Source organism: Harpia harpyja, chromosome Z, assembly GCF_026419915.1.
Source record: "Harpia harpyja isolate bHarHar1 chromosome Z, bHarHar1 primary haplotype, whole genome shotgun sequence".
Lineage (NCBI taxonomy): Eukaryota > Metazoa > Chordata > Aves > Accipitriformes > Accipitridae > Harpia > Harpia harpyja.
In genome coordinates, this window is record NC_068969.1 from 112456097 (window position 1) to 112473347 (window position 17251).

Sequence of the window (17251 nt, forward strand, 5' to 3'; positions counted from 1 at the left end):
TCCTTTCTGATAGATTTGTGAATTCCCATTCTCTGGGAACCAGAGCTTCCCCTCCTGTCACTCATCCCACACTGTGCTGTTGCCCGTAGCATTACCAATTCTCATTGTACCTCCATAGACACAGACAGCAGTGTCTGCTAGGGCTGGGATTGTCAGCATGAGAAAGCAGTGCCGTGCTGGAGTGTTCGAGACTAAAATATATGAGGTTCAGGAGAAATAGCAACACTTAGATTCCCCTCTACCAGCTGATCCTCTCTGGGTTCCTATTAATATGTTTATTCATATATTTAGAGGTGGAAAACAAGCTCTGAGTATAAGCCATGCTGAAAACACAAGAAACATGACAAGAACTTCTAAAGATGCTTAGCAGGAGTGACAGCTCAAGTCTTGGAGCAAATTACAGAAAAACATTTACCACCAGTAGGCGATAACTAGGCTGTTTTAGCTTGGTCCTCCAAGCTTCCAGTTGTACTTGCAAGGCAAAAGTTGCCTTTTACTTAATCACAAACACCTTGGTGGTTCTTGTGACAGAACATAGGATTAGAGGTCACTACTTCAGGCTTTGGGACTTAAGCAACCTAACCAACATCAAAAACCATGTCATGCAGACTTCATCTGTAATGTGAGAATGAGGTTCCTTTTCTGTGGGTTTTTTCCTCCTATTTATTACAGGGAGCTCAACAGCTCTGTTTCTCATCTTCTGCATTTTTCATGGACAACGAACGTAATAACTTTCAGTGCAGCATGTGGTGATGGTGGAAAAGCATGTGCTAGTATTTGCATTTTTAATACATCAAACCACTCTGTTATCTAGGATTTACAAATTTAGGGTCAGATCTTCGGTGGATTAAAGCCAGCTGTCTTAAACTACACCAGCAGGGGAAAGAAAATGAGATTAGAGGAAAGAGTCATAGATTTCTCCTTTTAAAGTATTCCTTCAACCATTTCACTAAAAGCTGCAATACCTTCACACCTTAGAGCAGGAGATCAAAATGAGGAGGAAGGTGGAAGAAAGGGATCTTTGTGGCAGGTATATGTCTTTTGCTGTGCCAATGATAAATCACTAAAATTTGGCCAAGCTATAAGTCTTTGCAAATTTCCAGTGTGAACAGACTCAACAGATAGTTTTTAGACTCTCGTATCTTTACCATCTTGGTAATGAGTTAAGTCAACAGAGTGAGAGGGGGCTTGAAGGCTCCGGCTTGGAGAATTTCCCCCCTCATCCGTCAAAGAAACTGCAGTGACTGAGACAGGAGAAATATTATCAGAGCAGGCAAATTCAAGTCCTAACAACTGGATTTTCTCACTGCCACAAAGTCACCTGAGATACTCTACAATTTACCCTAACCCAGAGCGTCCCTCATTTTCTACCCACCCAATTTGAATCAACTGCACCTGATTTAGATGCACCACACTGGCGTGCACCAGGCTGCTGCCAGCGCTTCATCAGCACCCGCTTTGCTCTGCAGAAAAAACAAGTGCTGGAGAGGATACTGCTGGCAGGGTGAAAACTTGATTTGTGCCTCTCTCAGTAACCAGGAACCTGTATCGCCAGCAAACATCCTTGCATTTCTTGAAATCAGACCACCGAGAGGGTAAGTGAGACATTTTGATCCCCCAACATGCTTATGTTAAATGCCTCGGGAGTAACTAACCTTTGCGAGGAACCAGCCAGCAGAGCCACCCTTGTTATTATGCCCTATATTAATTTTCCTTAACCTTCCCAAATTCGGAGCATCAAGCGTGAACTTGTCCTCCGCTCCCTTTTCAAAGTTGTCTTTGTCATTGTCCAGTTTCCTCACACCTGAGAAAAAAAATAAAGAAAGAAAAACCAAGGAGGAAAGGGTTACTGGCATACACGTGTTTGTAAGTGAAGAAATATTTAGGAATGTCACCACTGACTGAATCAAATATTCTCCAGGTAGCAGCTCTCTGCAACCAGGATTCAAGGTAAAGGCAGAGGACTTTATATTCTAATAAAAAAGGTACCTTTTCTTGAGCACACAAGAGAGCAGGATTTTCACTCTAATGTCACAGTTACAGCTCTCAGAGTTTTCAGAAATATATATCCAGATGGCTCTTGCATCTTTTTTTCATACCACCACATTTCCCTTTTATTTTTAATATCTTTAAAAATCTCCAAAGTGTTTAAAAAAAGGCATCGGTCACAAGCTGCAGATTTTGACATTTGAGGACACAGGATTCTTTGCTGCGTCACACAGGAAGGATTTCTTTTCAAGTTAGGACCCAACCAGGGCTACTGGCTTTTCCTGATCTCACAGGAGCTTGCCTTTATGAAAAGTATTAAAACGCTGACCCCAGTTGCAGCCAACACTGTTCCTGTGCGAGCGATGTTGCGAGTGGGATTGAACCCACCCAAGGCACCAGTGCAGGGAAAGGTGTGGGAGGGCAATTCATCCCCCTTACCTTAGAAGGGGATGAATGATTTTCTAGGGGTGTTATTTCTCTGTGTAGATAGGACAGAGTGCCTGGACAACCAGCTTCAATTTAGATTCCCACTTTCAGATGTCTCCAGTGAGATCAGATGAATCCCCTTCTAAAAGTCTGGAGAATTAATCAAGGATGAGACCTCTCCACTAGATTTCATAATCTGTTCAAGGACACTTGGCAGACTTCATATCATTATTTCTTGAATTTGACAGGATAGGTGTGGTGTAGAAGAGAGGATGTTTGCTCTCTGGGTCTCCAGGAATTTCCACCCACTCTTCTCCATGGCGTGACCCAGAGAGTTTGGTCTGGGCACATCTTTTATTATTATTCAGTTAAAAATATTTTTAAAAAATTAAATTCAAGTTCCTAGACCACTGTTGTGGTACAATCTACATTTAAAAAAAAAGAAAAGCTACCACCATTAATTTAAAGCCAGCTAATATAAATCTTGGTTAGATTATCTTTCTAAATGGCCAAACAGGCTCAGCCACAACCTCTGCCACACTGAAAGGTCAATATCATCCATCCAGGGACACAGAAGGATGGGACATGCAGCTTTTGCTGCATGCACTGTAAATACACATTGGTGTTGGATCCCTCAGCAGACTAGCACTTACTGCACTGGTTTATGCTGGTGCTTTCTGCTGCATTTTCCCAGGGTTTGAGTTTTTTGGTGGTAGGTAACTTCAGTCACGTTCACAGCCCAGCCACGACCGCTGCTCTGCAGACGCAGCTTCCAGAAGCTGTGGATGTGAGAAACCCCAGAGCTAACACCACCATTTGTTGTGCATTTCACTCAGCCAAATTATTCTGCATTTGCCAGATTGCTGCTGCGTGTTGTTCAGATCGCAGGCCTGCAGAGCAGGAAGAAATATTTTAGGAAACGATTTGCATTTGAATACCTGTGTCTCCTTTCTCACCGAAGATATTAATGAAGACATCCGCGTCTGTACCACTGCCGCTAACTTCACCAGTAAAAACTCGGACCACGTATTTGTTGACTGCAAGGAGAGAGGCAGAAATCCCAACGCATTAATAACTCAATGGTTTGATACAAAACATAGTAGTACAAACCAATTTGGGCTGTGCTGATGCTATCTTGAAAGCGTGTCTGAATCATGGCTCCTGGTAAACTGACCCTCTCCTCCATAACAGGAATAAAATCCATACTCAGTTCCTGGCCTTGACACTGGAAGTTGAAATGGACAAGAAGAAGGTGCAAATTTTGATGTTGATACATGGCCATTAAATGAACTTGGACCTACACACCAGCCTTGCTCTTTCAAAACATCGCTGAGTTACGGAGCCAACCAATTGCCCAAGCTCAGACCTGACCCCTCTGGTCCAAATGCTGCCCTAGAGCTATTTTTGCAGCTTAGCCTATATTAAGCCTGGCTGGTGACAACAAATATTTTGAGGAAAGGTCAGTCACACTGCACGAGCACAAAAATTTGACGGTGACCACCTTGCTAATCTGTGCAGTTTAAAAAAGAAATTAAAAAATCCACTCCTTTCCATTTAATGGAGAAACAAGAGTAAAGCCCAGGAGCTGTGACACTGCGAAGCCACATCACGTGTGGCACCAAGCAATGCAGAAATCACATGGGTAAGCCACACCACGAACATTTCACACCCGTCAGGTCAGCGAGTTTGAGAAGCAAGTTTTTCAGAGGGATCAGGATGGGACTAACTCGGCTCTGAAGGACAGCAAGGGTGAGCTCAGCTTCTTCTGAAACCAATGAGAAAACTCCCACGGGCTTCAGCGTGGCTATATTTGGGGCAAACATGAGCAACTTTCAAAATCTACCACCGAAGTCTACCTGACTACCTTGGTCCTCCAAGCAAACTCAGCCATGACAGATGTCTAGTGCCGAACCAGTGCTGGAGACAGACACCAAGACACAGAACAAAACTAATGAAGATTAACGCAAAATCTACTACTGAACAGTACATGACGTCATATGTGCCCTCAACAAAGTATCTGTTATACTCTGTATTACTGAGCCCTGGCTAGCTGATCCTGAAAGCTCTGTGCTACACCACCTCTTTATTTGAGTCCTGGGCATGCTGCTTCTGCAAAAAGGACAAATGCACAGGCCACCTCACACATACCTCCCTTGCAAAAATACAACTTTTTGCACCGTGATGCACGGTGAGCAACTTTTTCCCTTTGGCAGGTGCAAAGTTAGGGGAGAAGCTTGTCTGGGCTTCCTAGCCAACACCAGAAATGAATTCCCTCAGGAGTTACAGACCGTCACAAACCCTGGGTTACCACTCCCAGAGCAGGTCAGCTACCTCCTCCACCATAATCAGTGTGTATTAAAAATTATTCTAAAAGACAGCAGACACTTTGCTGCACATGCCTCCGCTGAGGCAGAGGATGTGAGAGCAAGAATATGAGAAGCAGTTGTTGGACCATGCCCTGAATTACAGAGATGCACTCAGCTCCCAGGGTGAGGAGTAGAAGGGCAGAGCCTAAACAGAAGGGAAAATCACCTGTCACAGTTTAATGAATCTGCTCTGAAAAGGCTAAAAATCAAGCTGACATTCTTGGCGCCCCATCACAAAACATGCCACTACAAATAAAATAATAATGATAAAAGTGCAATAAATACTAAATAGCAAGAAAGAGGAGGACAGAGCCAGGCTCAGACAAGGGATAAAATGCCTTAATGTTTCTCTTTAACTCTTTTACTTCAGTTCATAGAGTTCTAACAACCTGCCAGAGATATGCCAACACCAAAGGATTACATTTGCATTAGCCAAGGATGGAGATGGTGCAATCTACAGCTCCCATTTGGCCACTAAGCTGCTCTAACTAAAAGAGCTCCATTGTACATGGGGATCTTTAATCACAGACCACATTTTTTAAGAAGTTTTGCTCCTTGCACCTCCTCTGGAATATTTATTCTGATGTCAGTGATTAATTTTCCACTTTACTTTTCAGGGGCCAGAAGAACCCAACGGGATAAAAAGATCCACAAAAGGACAAGCATCAGCGGCTGAACTTAGATTACCCTTGTAGGTTCAGGCTTTATGCCTCTGAAGTACAGACCAGAAGGATGCCTGGACAGAAGCAGAGCACCAAGGAGGACATGTAGAGAACAAGTCCATGAAGAACAATCAGCAGCAGTGACCAAAAACAGGGCAGGAAGGGCACCTTGTACGGCTTCTGCAGAAATACGTCCGGTCAGCAAGAAAAACGCTGGTAAAATTATTTGCCACATCCAACCCCTTGAGACGTTTCTCAACATCGCTGTATTTCAAATCTAAGGTTTATAATGACATCATTTGACAACCTGCTCAGAACACCAAGCGATCCCAAGGGCTCTATACACACACAACATCGCCGTCAGAGTGTCAGCACGGAGACCCCCGTGGCGGAGCTGATTCCTGAACCCACAGAGATGGGCAATGCATCGGGTTATCATTTTGGGCTGATGGCAATCACGGGGCACTGTGCTGCAAGGGTTTTATGTTGTCCCCTGAAATATAGGCAAGGCTGGGGTGCATGGCATGTGCTGACATGCCTCTTCTCTGTGCTCCTTGCAGATGTGTTTCCATAGGCAAAGCTACTCCAAGAGCGTTAGTGGTCTTTGGCTTGGGTCGCAGCACATCCCTCCTTCATGGACCAGAGGTTCATGCCTAGTGTATGCTCACCAGGTCTTCCCCTTAATTTTTTTCATATGTTCCCAACTCTGAAACTACGCACTCAAACCAGTCCCCATACCTGCCCCACTCAGCTCTGCGTGCAGGACAATTTTAGTTCCTTCATTTTCAGGAAGCAAACAGGATCAATCCTGAGCCATGCTGAATTTTTGCCAGCGCTCTCCCCCTCTCTAAGCAATTCAACACTCAGCTGCAGCAGAGAGAGTAGCTCTTCATTCTGCTCAGGGGTCCTTCTGTGCTTCATACATCAGCACATCTTACAGAATTACATGGTGGATGTGCAAATTTAAATAGCAAGGGATGCTACATCTCAAAAAGACAGCGAGGATTCAGCTGCTAGAAGCGTGCAGGAAAAGGCTCTCATTGCAGCCAGGCAGAGATCTGGCTGAAGTCAAGTACTCTTCATTTTAAGCATGGGTGGATGTTGTTCCCTGTTCTGTAAGCCCTTAATCATGCATTATTTAAAACAGTAACATCATCTTTTAAAAAATACCCACTTGGCTTTTTTTAATCTCAATACATGGCTCTGAGTTCATCTGCAAAACAGAGATCAAGATGTTGCCTGGATATTTTTTTTCTGAATGCTTCTCCTAGCACTGGGAACATGCAAAATGCTAATGTATGGCTGGTAAAAGCTGTGACTCCATCTAGCAGTGCAGGCTTGCTGCAGCACAGGCACAGCGAGGGGAGCTTTCCTAGAAGCAAAATTAGCAGCTGCAGAGGCACGAACTGCAAGATGCCAAGAGCAGAACAGCTAACAAAAATTCAGTAGCAAGAGCAGTAACTATTTTCCGCTGTCTTTCCTCTTCCTGTTGCAACACACAAGCGCAAATGTCCTGTGTGGTTACAGCACCTTCCTTTTCTTTATAGCTGGGTGTCCGCTCCGTCAGAGACAATCCAGCTCCCCCTGACATCTCTCATCCAACACGCTGACACACACAAAGCTGTCCCAAGAAGGCATTTGGAGACGTTGCCAGGATTCCACCTCTGGGAAGCAGCGGGGTGGCACTAACTGATATGACCCCACTGCGTTAATTTAGCAGAGGTGTGACAGTCAAGCAGCTTGTCTGTTACTAATCAACTCAACCATAGCTTTCAACAGCTAAGAGGAAAGATTAATGTTCCACCGTGGGCTATAGTCAGGCTTTTTCCACCGAGAGCCAAGGGGTTTATTTTGGTGAAGGGCTGTGATGCTACAGGCACTCCTGACACTGCTCCTGGGGGAAGAAGGGCATGGGGCTGCAGCCCTCCTACCCCCCCAGTATACCCCATCTAGGCTGGCCCCACTGTCATCTCTATCCCAAGGAGCCAGGGTGCAACACTAGCCCAACATATTGCCCAAGATCTTTTTATCCAGCCCCAGCACCCCTGGGTGCTCTCGTGCAGCCTCTCTCCCACCTCCGACCACAGAAAACGCATCCCAGTTAAATCCTTCCGCTAGCAAGCAGCAGCTTGACTGCTCAGCTGTGCGATATTCATCCGTTAATGCCATTTATTTAGCAATATGATATCATGGTCACCTGAAATGCCATAGGATGGAATTGCCTAAAGAAATCCGGTAGCTAATATTATTTGGGGCATTAGATAGGGTGTTTATGCACAAGCTGCTGAGTTTGTAGCAGCAGGAGCACCAGATTTAGGCAGGGAAACAAAGTCAACCGTGCTTCATTACTTAGAGTTACCACCTCCTGCGGGGCACAGTGAATTCCCCGATAGACATCCCTGCCTACCTCCGTCGTGCATGACCTGCCGCGGAGCGGGGCAGCAGCACAGCATCCAACAAGGTAACGTTACAGCCTTCAGGAGCAAAACACGCTGGGTTAAAAGCAGGGAGCTAAGTCGTAGGCAGCGATGGATTCTTCTCATAAGGCAACTTCTAGCAATTATCCTTCTGTTTTTGCAGCGCTCCCAAGGGTGGCAATGTTTAAGATCCATCCTGTACTGCTCAGCACTGAGCAGGCAGATTTCAGAAGAGAGAAGGGGGGGGAACGGGTAGGGGAGAGGCAACGCTACTGTCTCTGAGTCGCTGCTAGCAAAGAAATACATTTGTGGTTAGTACGAAAAGCAAGAAGAATTGTTGCTGGAGGGAGAGGCAGGGGGCTGGATCTGCAGGCGAGGCGCAGTTTCAACCCGAGTCTGCCACAGCCTTTTTGCATGCACCGAGGAAGGTGGTTTAACGTCCATATGCCTCGGTTCCTCGCTGTCAGATTGAGTCAGTCAATCCAGCCCACCAGAAACTGTCTGACAAAATCTCTTCTTGACGGAAAGCACTGACTTGTCAAAATGGAAGCTCCTTTATACCACTTCTGACAGCATATTCCTCAGTGACAGCTAGACTTCTTGGTCAGAGCAACCTTAAAATGTCAGACAGCCTATGTTTAGGGCACAAAGCAGGGATCTGGCATCCCAACATGCTCGATTCGGGGTAAGCATTTGAATTTAGTTCTTGTCTGTCCTAGGAAAGAGCTCATCCCAGCAGGCTAACACCACCTCTTCCTACATCAGCTTCTCCTGACCTTCTGGTGGAGATGCCTTCCTGCATTTTCATACACAGCACTATCTCTGGCGTCTCTGCGAACACTGCAGAGAAGAAAACTCACCCAGCCCTAATCATTACACCTCTCTCTACTGCAGTAGCAGAGACCCTAGAGATAGCAATGCAGAGCGAGGCATAATGAGAACCTAAAGCAACCCCTGTAAAAGCAGAGGAGCCCTGCTGAGTTCACCAGGAGCTAGCTCGGTCTCAAAAGCATGGCCTGTTCTTCCACAAAGCAACGGCACACAGTTAAGGAAGAATTTTTCTTCCCCATCCAGGAAAGGGTTGAATTCAAAGGGTTGGTTTAGAGCTTGAAAATAATTAATCTCTGTCAAGAGTAATTGATGACTATCTTTCTTAATGAGCTGCACCTTCAGAGGTGGCAAACAGCTCCTTAAACCAAGGGTTCAAACTGAAAATGCAGATTACAAGCACACCTGGAGAGCAGGGAATGCTGATGAAGAAAGAGCTTCGCGTTGCTTTTGGCCATGAGCACCTCTGCCAAAACACGGCGTTAGTGGGGGAGGAATGCCGAAGAACCTTTGCTTGGCTTTGGGGTGCACGCTGTCAGAGGCAGCGCCAAGGATGCAAGGCTGCCGCAACCTCGGATCGGCATTTTGTTAATCTCAGAAGAGCTGCCTAAAAGTGTGTTCTTAAGAAAGAGATATTATTGCTACCACCCAAGGAGGCATAACATCTGGGAAAAGGAAACGATGATGTTTGCTCTGCTGAATATTGCGTTACCCTCAACCGCTGCCTCGTGCCCCTCCTATAACGAACTCAGCCACTTGGTCTCCCCATCCAGCCCAGAGACCACGAGATTCAGCCCCATTTTTTGTGGCTCTTACGCGAAATCAAAGTGTGCATCAAAACAGTTAATATATTAGGATTCAGCTTGGATCATCCCTCTGCAAAGCCTGTGAGAGGCAATCTACCACATGCAGGAGTCTTTGCTTGTAGGATATGCTAAACTGATGTTCCTACTGCGACTTCAAAGTGATGATGACATTTTGAAGTGAGCTTTAAACGACCTTGCTCAAGAGACAATAGTGGTTTAGCTGCAGAGGCACGGAGATTAGCACGGGGCAACCCACCTTGTGACAGTGGCATGGAAATCCTCGTTCATCTAATTCTCCAAGATTTCTCATTATTTTTCATTATAACAGCCCCAGTGTGGGAGCCCATGGAAAAAGAAAAAAAAAAAAAGCAGACATTTCACAAAAGAAATATCTGCTTCCTGCTTTCCCCAGATCTGCTATTATCAAAATCGAGGAAATCACTGAAAATAACGTCTTGGGTTAAACATTTTTGCTCAGAATGAAGAATGAAATAATTTTACAATATTGTTTAAAACGGTATTATCACTGTACTTCAGTCTTGCTTTGTATAAAGAAGATATTTAAATAAAGTTACTTTATTTCAAAACTGATAGTTGAATTAATTACAATAGCTAGACATAACTGGCCAAAATTATCCCGTCTTCACAACATGCTGCACTATCTGGTTTTTATTGGATACCTATAGATCTATATACCAGCCACACATAGAGATGTCTTATGCCTCTCCAAAATTTTTTCTCTTGAAACGTGAGGTCCTTTATATGAATTACGAATTTCTATTTTCATCCCATTTCTGAGCTCTGTGCATCCTGTCTTCCTTGTGGTTTACAAGTCACCAATGTTTCTTTTTATTTCTACATTTCAATTTCTCATTGTCCTTAGCCATCTTTAGAGACAAAACAAAAGGCAAAAAATACGCTACAAGTAAAATGTCCCTAGCTGCCTCATTTTAGACTCAGTGATATAAGATGGGCAAAGTTTGCGGGGAGAGTAAAATCTTTATTAGAACAACTGAAGTATTTGGGGGGGGGGGGGGGGGGAGAAAAAAAAAAGACATTTTTGGATACTCAGTATGCCAGATAATACTGGGAAAAAACTGTCATGCTATCAATTGGGTGGTAAAAGGTATTACTCCCCCTACAAATCTTGTTTATTGAATATCTCAGCATGGAGCAAGGCCTCATCCTTAATACAGGGGGTACTCACCGTTATTCAAAAGTAAACAACTCATATTTATTTCATAAATATATTTAGCTGCATTTTCCTGTGCTGATTACACACTTCCAGTCCTCAATGTAAATAAAGATGGGTTTTGATGAGCAGGTAACACCTATTAATATTTCATTCCCCCTGCCACTTCTACATCCTCAGAAATAATCTTTTTAGTTTTTCTAATCGTGAAAGTTTCCAAAATGTGACAAGTCATTTTGAATCACGATCCAGGTGAAACAGGAGATGGACCGGTGCCATTCTCCAGACCTGACGCTTTATAAAATGAGGTTGCAAAGCCCACAGCGCATCACTGACTGGTGCCTCACATCCAAAATGCTGCTCCTTAGTGGAGCTCCTAGCACAGGTACGTTACTGAGAAATATTGGCCGCGGCTTCAGTTCAGATCCAGTCCAGCCCTTAGGGACATGCCCATCGTGTTGGGACAGGAAGGATTTCGCTACTGACTCAAAGTCAAGCATATGCATCAATACCTGCTGCCCCAAGTGTTTCCTCAAGCCACAGCCAGGTCGGTGCCTCCAAAGTCTTCAAGTCAGCCAACATTAAAACTCTGGACAATGAACTGCGAAGTCTTAACACAAGCCTCCTTCGCAGAGGAAAGAAATAACACAGCTCACATTCCCAGCTCAAATATATGAGTTTTAGGTCCTAGCGGATCTAAAACCCACAGAGAATATCCAGAGCATGTTAACTCTATGTGTGCTTGCAGAGATTGCTCTCAAAAGCACACCAGGCAGAGAAGTCCAGCACAGGCTCCTTCTTCATGTGCACGGACCGCCTTTCCTACCTTCGAAGGAAACTGTTCTGGGGCTCACTCTGCCCGTGGTCTTCTCCTCCGACCCACCATGAACACAAACTGCCCAAGTCTCCTCAGATGATCACATTAACTCTGCCCCAGACAAGGCCAGACCAATGACTCAAGGAAACTTGTGGAAGACTAATGGATTGGGGCTGACCTGCAACTTGATCGGCTGAACTTCTCCCATTTGTAATTATAATAAATATTGTTCTCGTTTTTTAAAGGCTCTGCATGCGTAAGCACACGGGCACGTTTCAGCACTCGTCTGTCTTTACAGGAATCCAGTTCCCAATTGCTCAGTGTGACCTTACGGCCATTACCCCTCAGGACATATCCACGCAAACTCTCAGATGCACCATATATCAACCCCAAATCAGGCCAGAATTAAACACAACCACCGACCTTCCAGTTCAAAGCTGGTTCTTGTCTCAGCAAGGCAGAAAACTTACGTCTGCCTGCAAAAGACCACGCAGACTTAGCCCTAGATACAGCGCAGCTACCTCTGATCTGGTCTTTGACATGAGCTGCTGTCCCATGCACATTTATAGCCCATCGTGTCCAATCCTAAATAATTTCAGGGTGCTGATGGCCAAAGAGCCAGCTGGAAATCAGTCCTTGGCTCTCAACATCTTTTGCAACAGGCAGGTTGGCAAGACTTGACCAAAATTTGACAGGTTAGCATAAACTGCAGTCACACAGAAGACTGAATTAATTTTCAGGTATCTGTGCTTTTGAATGTGGTTTTAAGGACCAAGTGAGTAAATGCCCCCTTTGCAAATGAAAGTTCCTGCTTTCTCTCAGTAAAAAAGCATGTACAGAGAATTGTTTTGCTTACGGACAGGTTTCAAGGATAATCAAGAATAGCCAATATGTGTTGGTGGTACCTAACTGCAACTTTTTCCCTCATTCTGAGGAAAACTGGAGGTCACAATGCAGAGAGCCTAGCCTAACCTCAACCAGCTAAACAGCATTAACAGCCTGTTGTCACCCCCAGAGAGAAGATGGCCCATGGATAATTAACATATCATCTAACCCCCCCAAACCTCAGCTTCTTTTATGAATTAGGACAAAATGTAGCCTTGCAAAAATATTCCAGTATTACATCTTGAGACATTCTTCAATCCACCTGAAGACCAAATCTCAGGACTCATTGCTTTCCAGCTGGGTGATAAAAGCTGTACCCATCCCACACAAGGGTGGAGAAAGACACAGCCCCGGTGTCCCACCTGCAGCGCGTGCAGAGCAGCTCTGGGGCTGCAGACCACCAGGGAAAGACGGGTGAAGTCCAGCCAAATGAGAGTCACCACGGGGTGGGAGACATAAGGGTCTGTCCACAGAGCGGCACGGGTGATTCGGGATCGGTCTGCAGATAATCAAACAACGGGCTGGGAACTGGCTCCAGAATTTCATTCGCTTTTGGGTCCCCGTTGGGTCAGTAGTTCTTATTAGTGCAGCTACAAGCTATTATGAATGCTGTCCTCCCCCACTGCTTTGGTAGGACATCAGACACCCTCAGAGTGATCCAAAACCCGCAACACTCAAAGGAAAACCAGCGCCTGACTTCAGTTTTGAGCTGGTCCCTTGCATAAAGGCTCAACCATAGTCATACAATCCTAAGGCTTCATAAACTCAAGTGAAGCAGCATAAGGCTGAACAATAGCCCTTCCTTGTAATTAATACCTGTAATGTAAATTAATCCAGGCCGCCAATAGCAGCTGCTGGGTAAATAAGAATCTGTGGCACTATCGCTGTCAAAGGACCATGGGCATACGATGCCGTGGATGTGAATACAAGGAATAGAGGATCATTCAAGCAGGAACACTGAAAATGTAACCTGTTCTCCTTGAGAAATGTGTGGCATTCAACAGGGAACCTGACAGGAGCCATTTTATTCAGATAAGTACATGCAATCACTCAGGCATCTGCAATCACTAAATATTCCTGCCATCCTCCGTAACTCTACTTGGATCATGAAAAGAACTCTACTTTTGTTTTGTGTGTGTGTGCAATTTTTCAATTATCTGTTGACTATTTCTTGGAACATACTCTTTTCTGCATTTTTTAATAATGCCTCTGGTTTTTTTCCTTTAAATTAACCTCTTCAAAGCTCACAGCCCTGCAGGGATTCTCTGGCTGGCCTGTGCTCCTCACCAAGAAAAATGCCGAGTCTCCCCATAGCTTGGTAGGTTTTGGTCCGAGCACCAACAACCCCCTTCAAATATGCTTCAAATGCCTCTACAGAGCTTCAACAAAGAAAAATACAACAAAAAACCCCTTTTTTTCTCCAGTCCACATCCCACACATATCACAGAGAAGATGCACATCCCAGCAGTGACCTCCAGTTCAAGAGAGGAAGGTAAATCCTCATGACAAAGATGAGAAAGCTCTCCAGGACATCAAAAGCTGAAGGTGTTGCAGGAGAGGGAACATGGAGGAAATTTGTTTGGTTACCTCCAAAAACATACCAGACGGTGGCAACAAATGGAGCGTGAAAGCAAAGCATGAGGCTAAGGTCTGTAACAACAGTGCCCGGGTGGTTTACAGGGAAGAACTAAAGAAAAAAGGGGAACAGTGATTGAAGAGGCATGACCAAAAAGGAGAAGAGTATGGCACTGAACACTGCTAATGGGAACACAGACTTAAGAAGGAGTAACTAATCTTTCTTTACAGACACATAAAATCACCAAACCACATAATTATTCGTCTAGTAGCCTAGAAAATATTAATACTCAAAGAGTAAACACCACTGTTTAATCCATTTGAAAAAAAAAAAAAAAAGAGAAGAAAAAACACAACCAAATTTAGGGCAAATGACTTGTATGTACAAAGAAAATCATATCACAATCTCATTTCAGACCTTTACGGATCCAGAGAGAGCCAAATTAATTCAGATAAATTTACATTTGCAGTTGACAGTTCACCTCAGCAGCCTGGGAATGTTTATCTTTCATTAATTATGGTTCAAGGGGAACTGCAACCTGAGATAGCTGAGCTAACCCTCTCCTCTTACAGATTCAGACCTGCCACCTGGAAGGCATCCAACCCTTCACCCGTGCCTCTGGCCTCAGCCCAGCTCCCTGCATTTATACGGACGGCCACAGAGCATCCAGCCTATGGCACTCAGAAGCAGGCTTTTCTAGCTGGTAAGGGCGATGAGAACAGATGCATTGCTGACAAAATACCTGGTTAAATCTCTTCTTGCGTACTCCTAAGGCAAGAGACAATCTTATTCGTATTTGTCCTGGACCAAGCACATAGCGAGCAGTTGATCTATAACCCAAAACCACTTCTCCAGAAGAGCGAGCGCTCAGGACTAGCTTTTCGGCTGGTGAAACGCAATGTTGCTCCAGCAATTTCATTGGAGCTGCGCTGATTTGTACCAGCTGAGGGTTTAGCCCGCAAATCTTTTCCTGCTGAGAAACAGGTGTTGAACAGGATGGAGGAAATCACATGCATTCCTTTGAATCAACTCTCCAAGGCAGGAGCAATAATAAATTCAGATAAACTGTTGTGTCATTTAAAGATCTATTAAGATGGAATGGTTGACTTCCTCCTCGAGGGAACCTCTTGTTATTTGTGTATTGCTTTGACTCATCCACAGACCCCTCCCGCCCCTTAACTCTTCCATTTCACAACCTGAACAGATAAAAGAGCAGCAAAGGACTTTGGCACACGCAGCCCCAGCAGTAACTGGGTGGGTTTTTGGCAGAGCATCTCCAGACGTTATCTCATTCCCCTGTGGCAGCCACCCTGGAGAGGTCTGCATTTATAAAACACTCCCACATACATTTCTTATCAACGGATATTTTTTGTGCACGCTAACTCACATGCAGTATCCTTTAATACTTACACTTTCAACATACTGAAACTGTTTTAGGAGGTTGTATCTTAATAGCGCAAAATTATTTAACAATTCAGGGACAGTGTCATGGTCTATTGTTTCATTGTTAACTTCAAACAGGATCTCAATAAAAATAATAATACTTTTCCCTTCTAGAGCATCTATCAACGCTCAAAGCACTGTTTTAAGGCTGGCAATAAACCGCTTTTACCAAAAAAAGGTTCCTAAGTGGTCACATCAACAACATTAGTGCAAGAAATCAACTACTTATTCTCAAAAAGATGTGATACTAGCAAAAACACGTTTCCCCTCTTTTGCACCAAACCGTATCTCTCCTTTCCCTCAGACCTGTGGCTGGTGGTGGGTGTACTTCACTTTCCATGCCCAAAATTAAGCTCCCAGAAAGGAGCAGTGCATTGGTGAGGTCATCAGGAAAACACAACTCGGTTTCCTCATTAGCACTTGCAGATAAACTGCTGACATACCACCTGAGGCTGCTTTGCTGGCTCCACTTTCACATCTCGATCGTCTTCCCACTCACGTTACATGCACTATACATCACCGCATGGCCTACACACTGATATCAATTTGGGAGTACATGTCTGGTTTGCAAGCTGTCCTGGCTTCGCTTCAACATCATTAGCTTAAAACCACTCTGAAAAATAGGCACCAGTTCAATATGGATATCATACACATACAGTAAACCAGCATGGAATTACAGCGAGAGGGTTGACTTGTTTATGGAAATTTCCTGCAGGTCATCACCAGAGCCTGGAAACACTTAACTTTATACACAGGACTGCAACCACACTGCCTCTTCTGATAGCACACAACGATACCAGCTACATCTTCTGGGGTAGGATGCCTCCCATCTACATGTAGCCATTTAATCTAATTTAAAGTAGTCATCACAGATCCTTTGGTACTCAACCAACAAGCGGAGCTTCTCCAGATAGTGATTTATCCTACACTATGGTGTCAGGTCTAACATTGGAAGAAGGAATTACCCTCTGGAAGCATCTTGCACCTTCCTATTTCTCTCTCCACTGACTATAAAGAAAATTCAAATTAGCTTAGACTACGTGATTACTTTTTCAATGGCTGAAGTCATCTGAAAGCAACCCTGTCCTTTCTGACAAGGCACCAGAAAGCCGAGCTTTTGGAAAAACCCTTACTTTTGGGCACATCCATGGGATTCAGGCTGCCAATGAGGTCTCTGACGTACAGTCCGTCCCCGTCCTCCTTGCTCAGCCAGTTGTTGCAGGGGAAGTAAAACCGGAGGTGAGGTCTGTTCATGTCGGTCACGATCACACGGTCGAGGAACCAGCCCGCGTTCAGTCCGGTGTTGTCATGCTCAATCCTAGAGGAAGAACAACCCTGGATTTGATATTTGGATTAAGACCGCCCACTAGCACTGTAATTTTGTGGAATATTTTATATTAGGCAAGGCTAGAGCAACTATACACGAAACGCCTGTTTATACCTGTCTAGCCAAAGCGTTTCATAAGACTTATGGGCTTTTACAGGGTATTTTGAAAATAACAACCTTCCACATGCATTTGTGAGTAGATATCATAGGTGCATCCATGGGCTATTATCTGCAAGGGGATGCACACAAAATATACATACACCTGCATGTTCATTCAACATACGCACTCGCTCACCTTACACTGCGTATCTAAAACATAAGTGACTCTCCTCCCACCCTGTATCCCTCCTGCTCTTTTCTCTTCTTACTTTGTTTTATCCACCTCTTCCCATTTTTCCAGCTTTCTTTGTACTAGTTAATAATTTTTAATATTATATAGGTCAGTCAGATGGAGGTTAAACATAATAATTATCATTTACATTACACTAATTTAGCATAAGAGGATAGCGAACCCCAT

At 44.4% G+C, this 17251-nt stretch overlaps 1 protein-coding gene across 1 annotated transcript in view; it reads right to left on the minus strand.

Moving 5' to 3' along the window:
* Positions 1-17251, minus strand: part of LOXHD1 (lipoxygenase homology PLAT domains 1) — a 142392-nt gene that overhangs the window by 99474 nt on the left and 25667 nt on the right. Inside the window, exons 4-6 of the mRNA XM_052778530.1 lie at positions 16541-16725; positions 3354-3452; positions 1656-1804 (exon numbers count right to left, since the gene is read on the minus strand). Of these exons, the coding sequence (XP_052634490.1) occupies positions 1656-1804; positions 3354-3452; positions 16541-16725 (433 nt within the window). The remainder of the gene's footprint in view (positions 1-1655; positions 1805-3353; positions 3453-16540; positions 16726-17251) is intronic.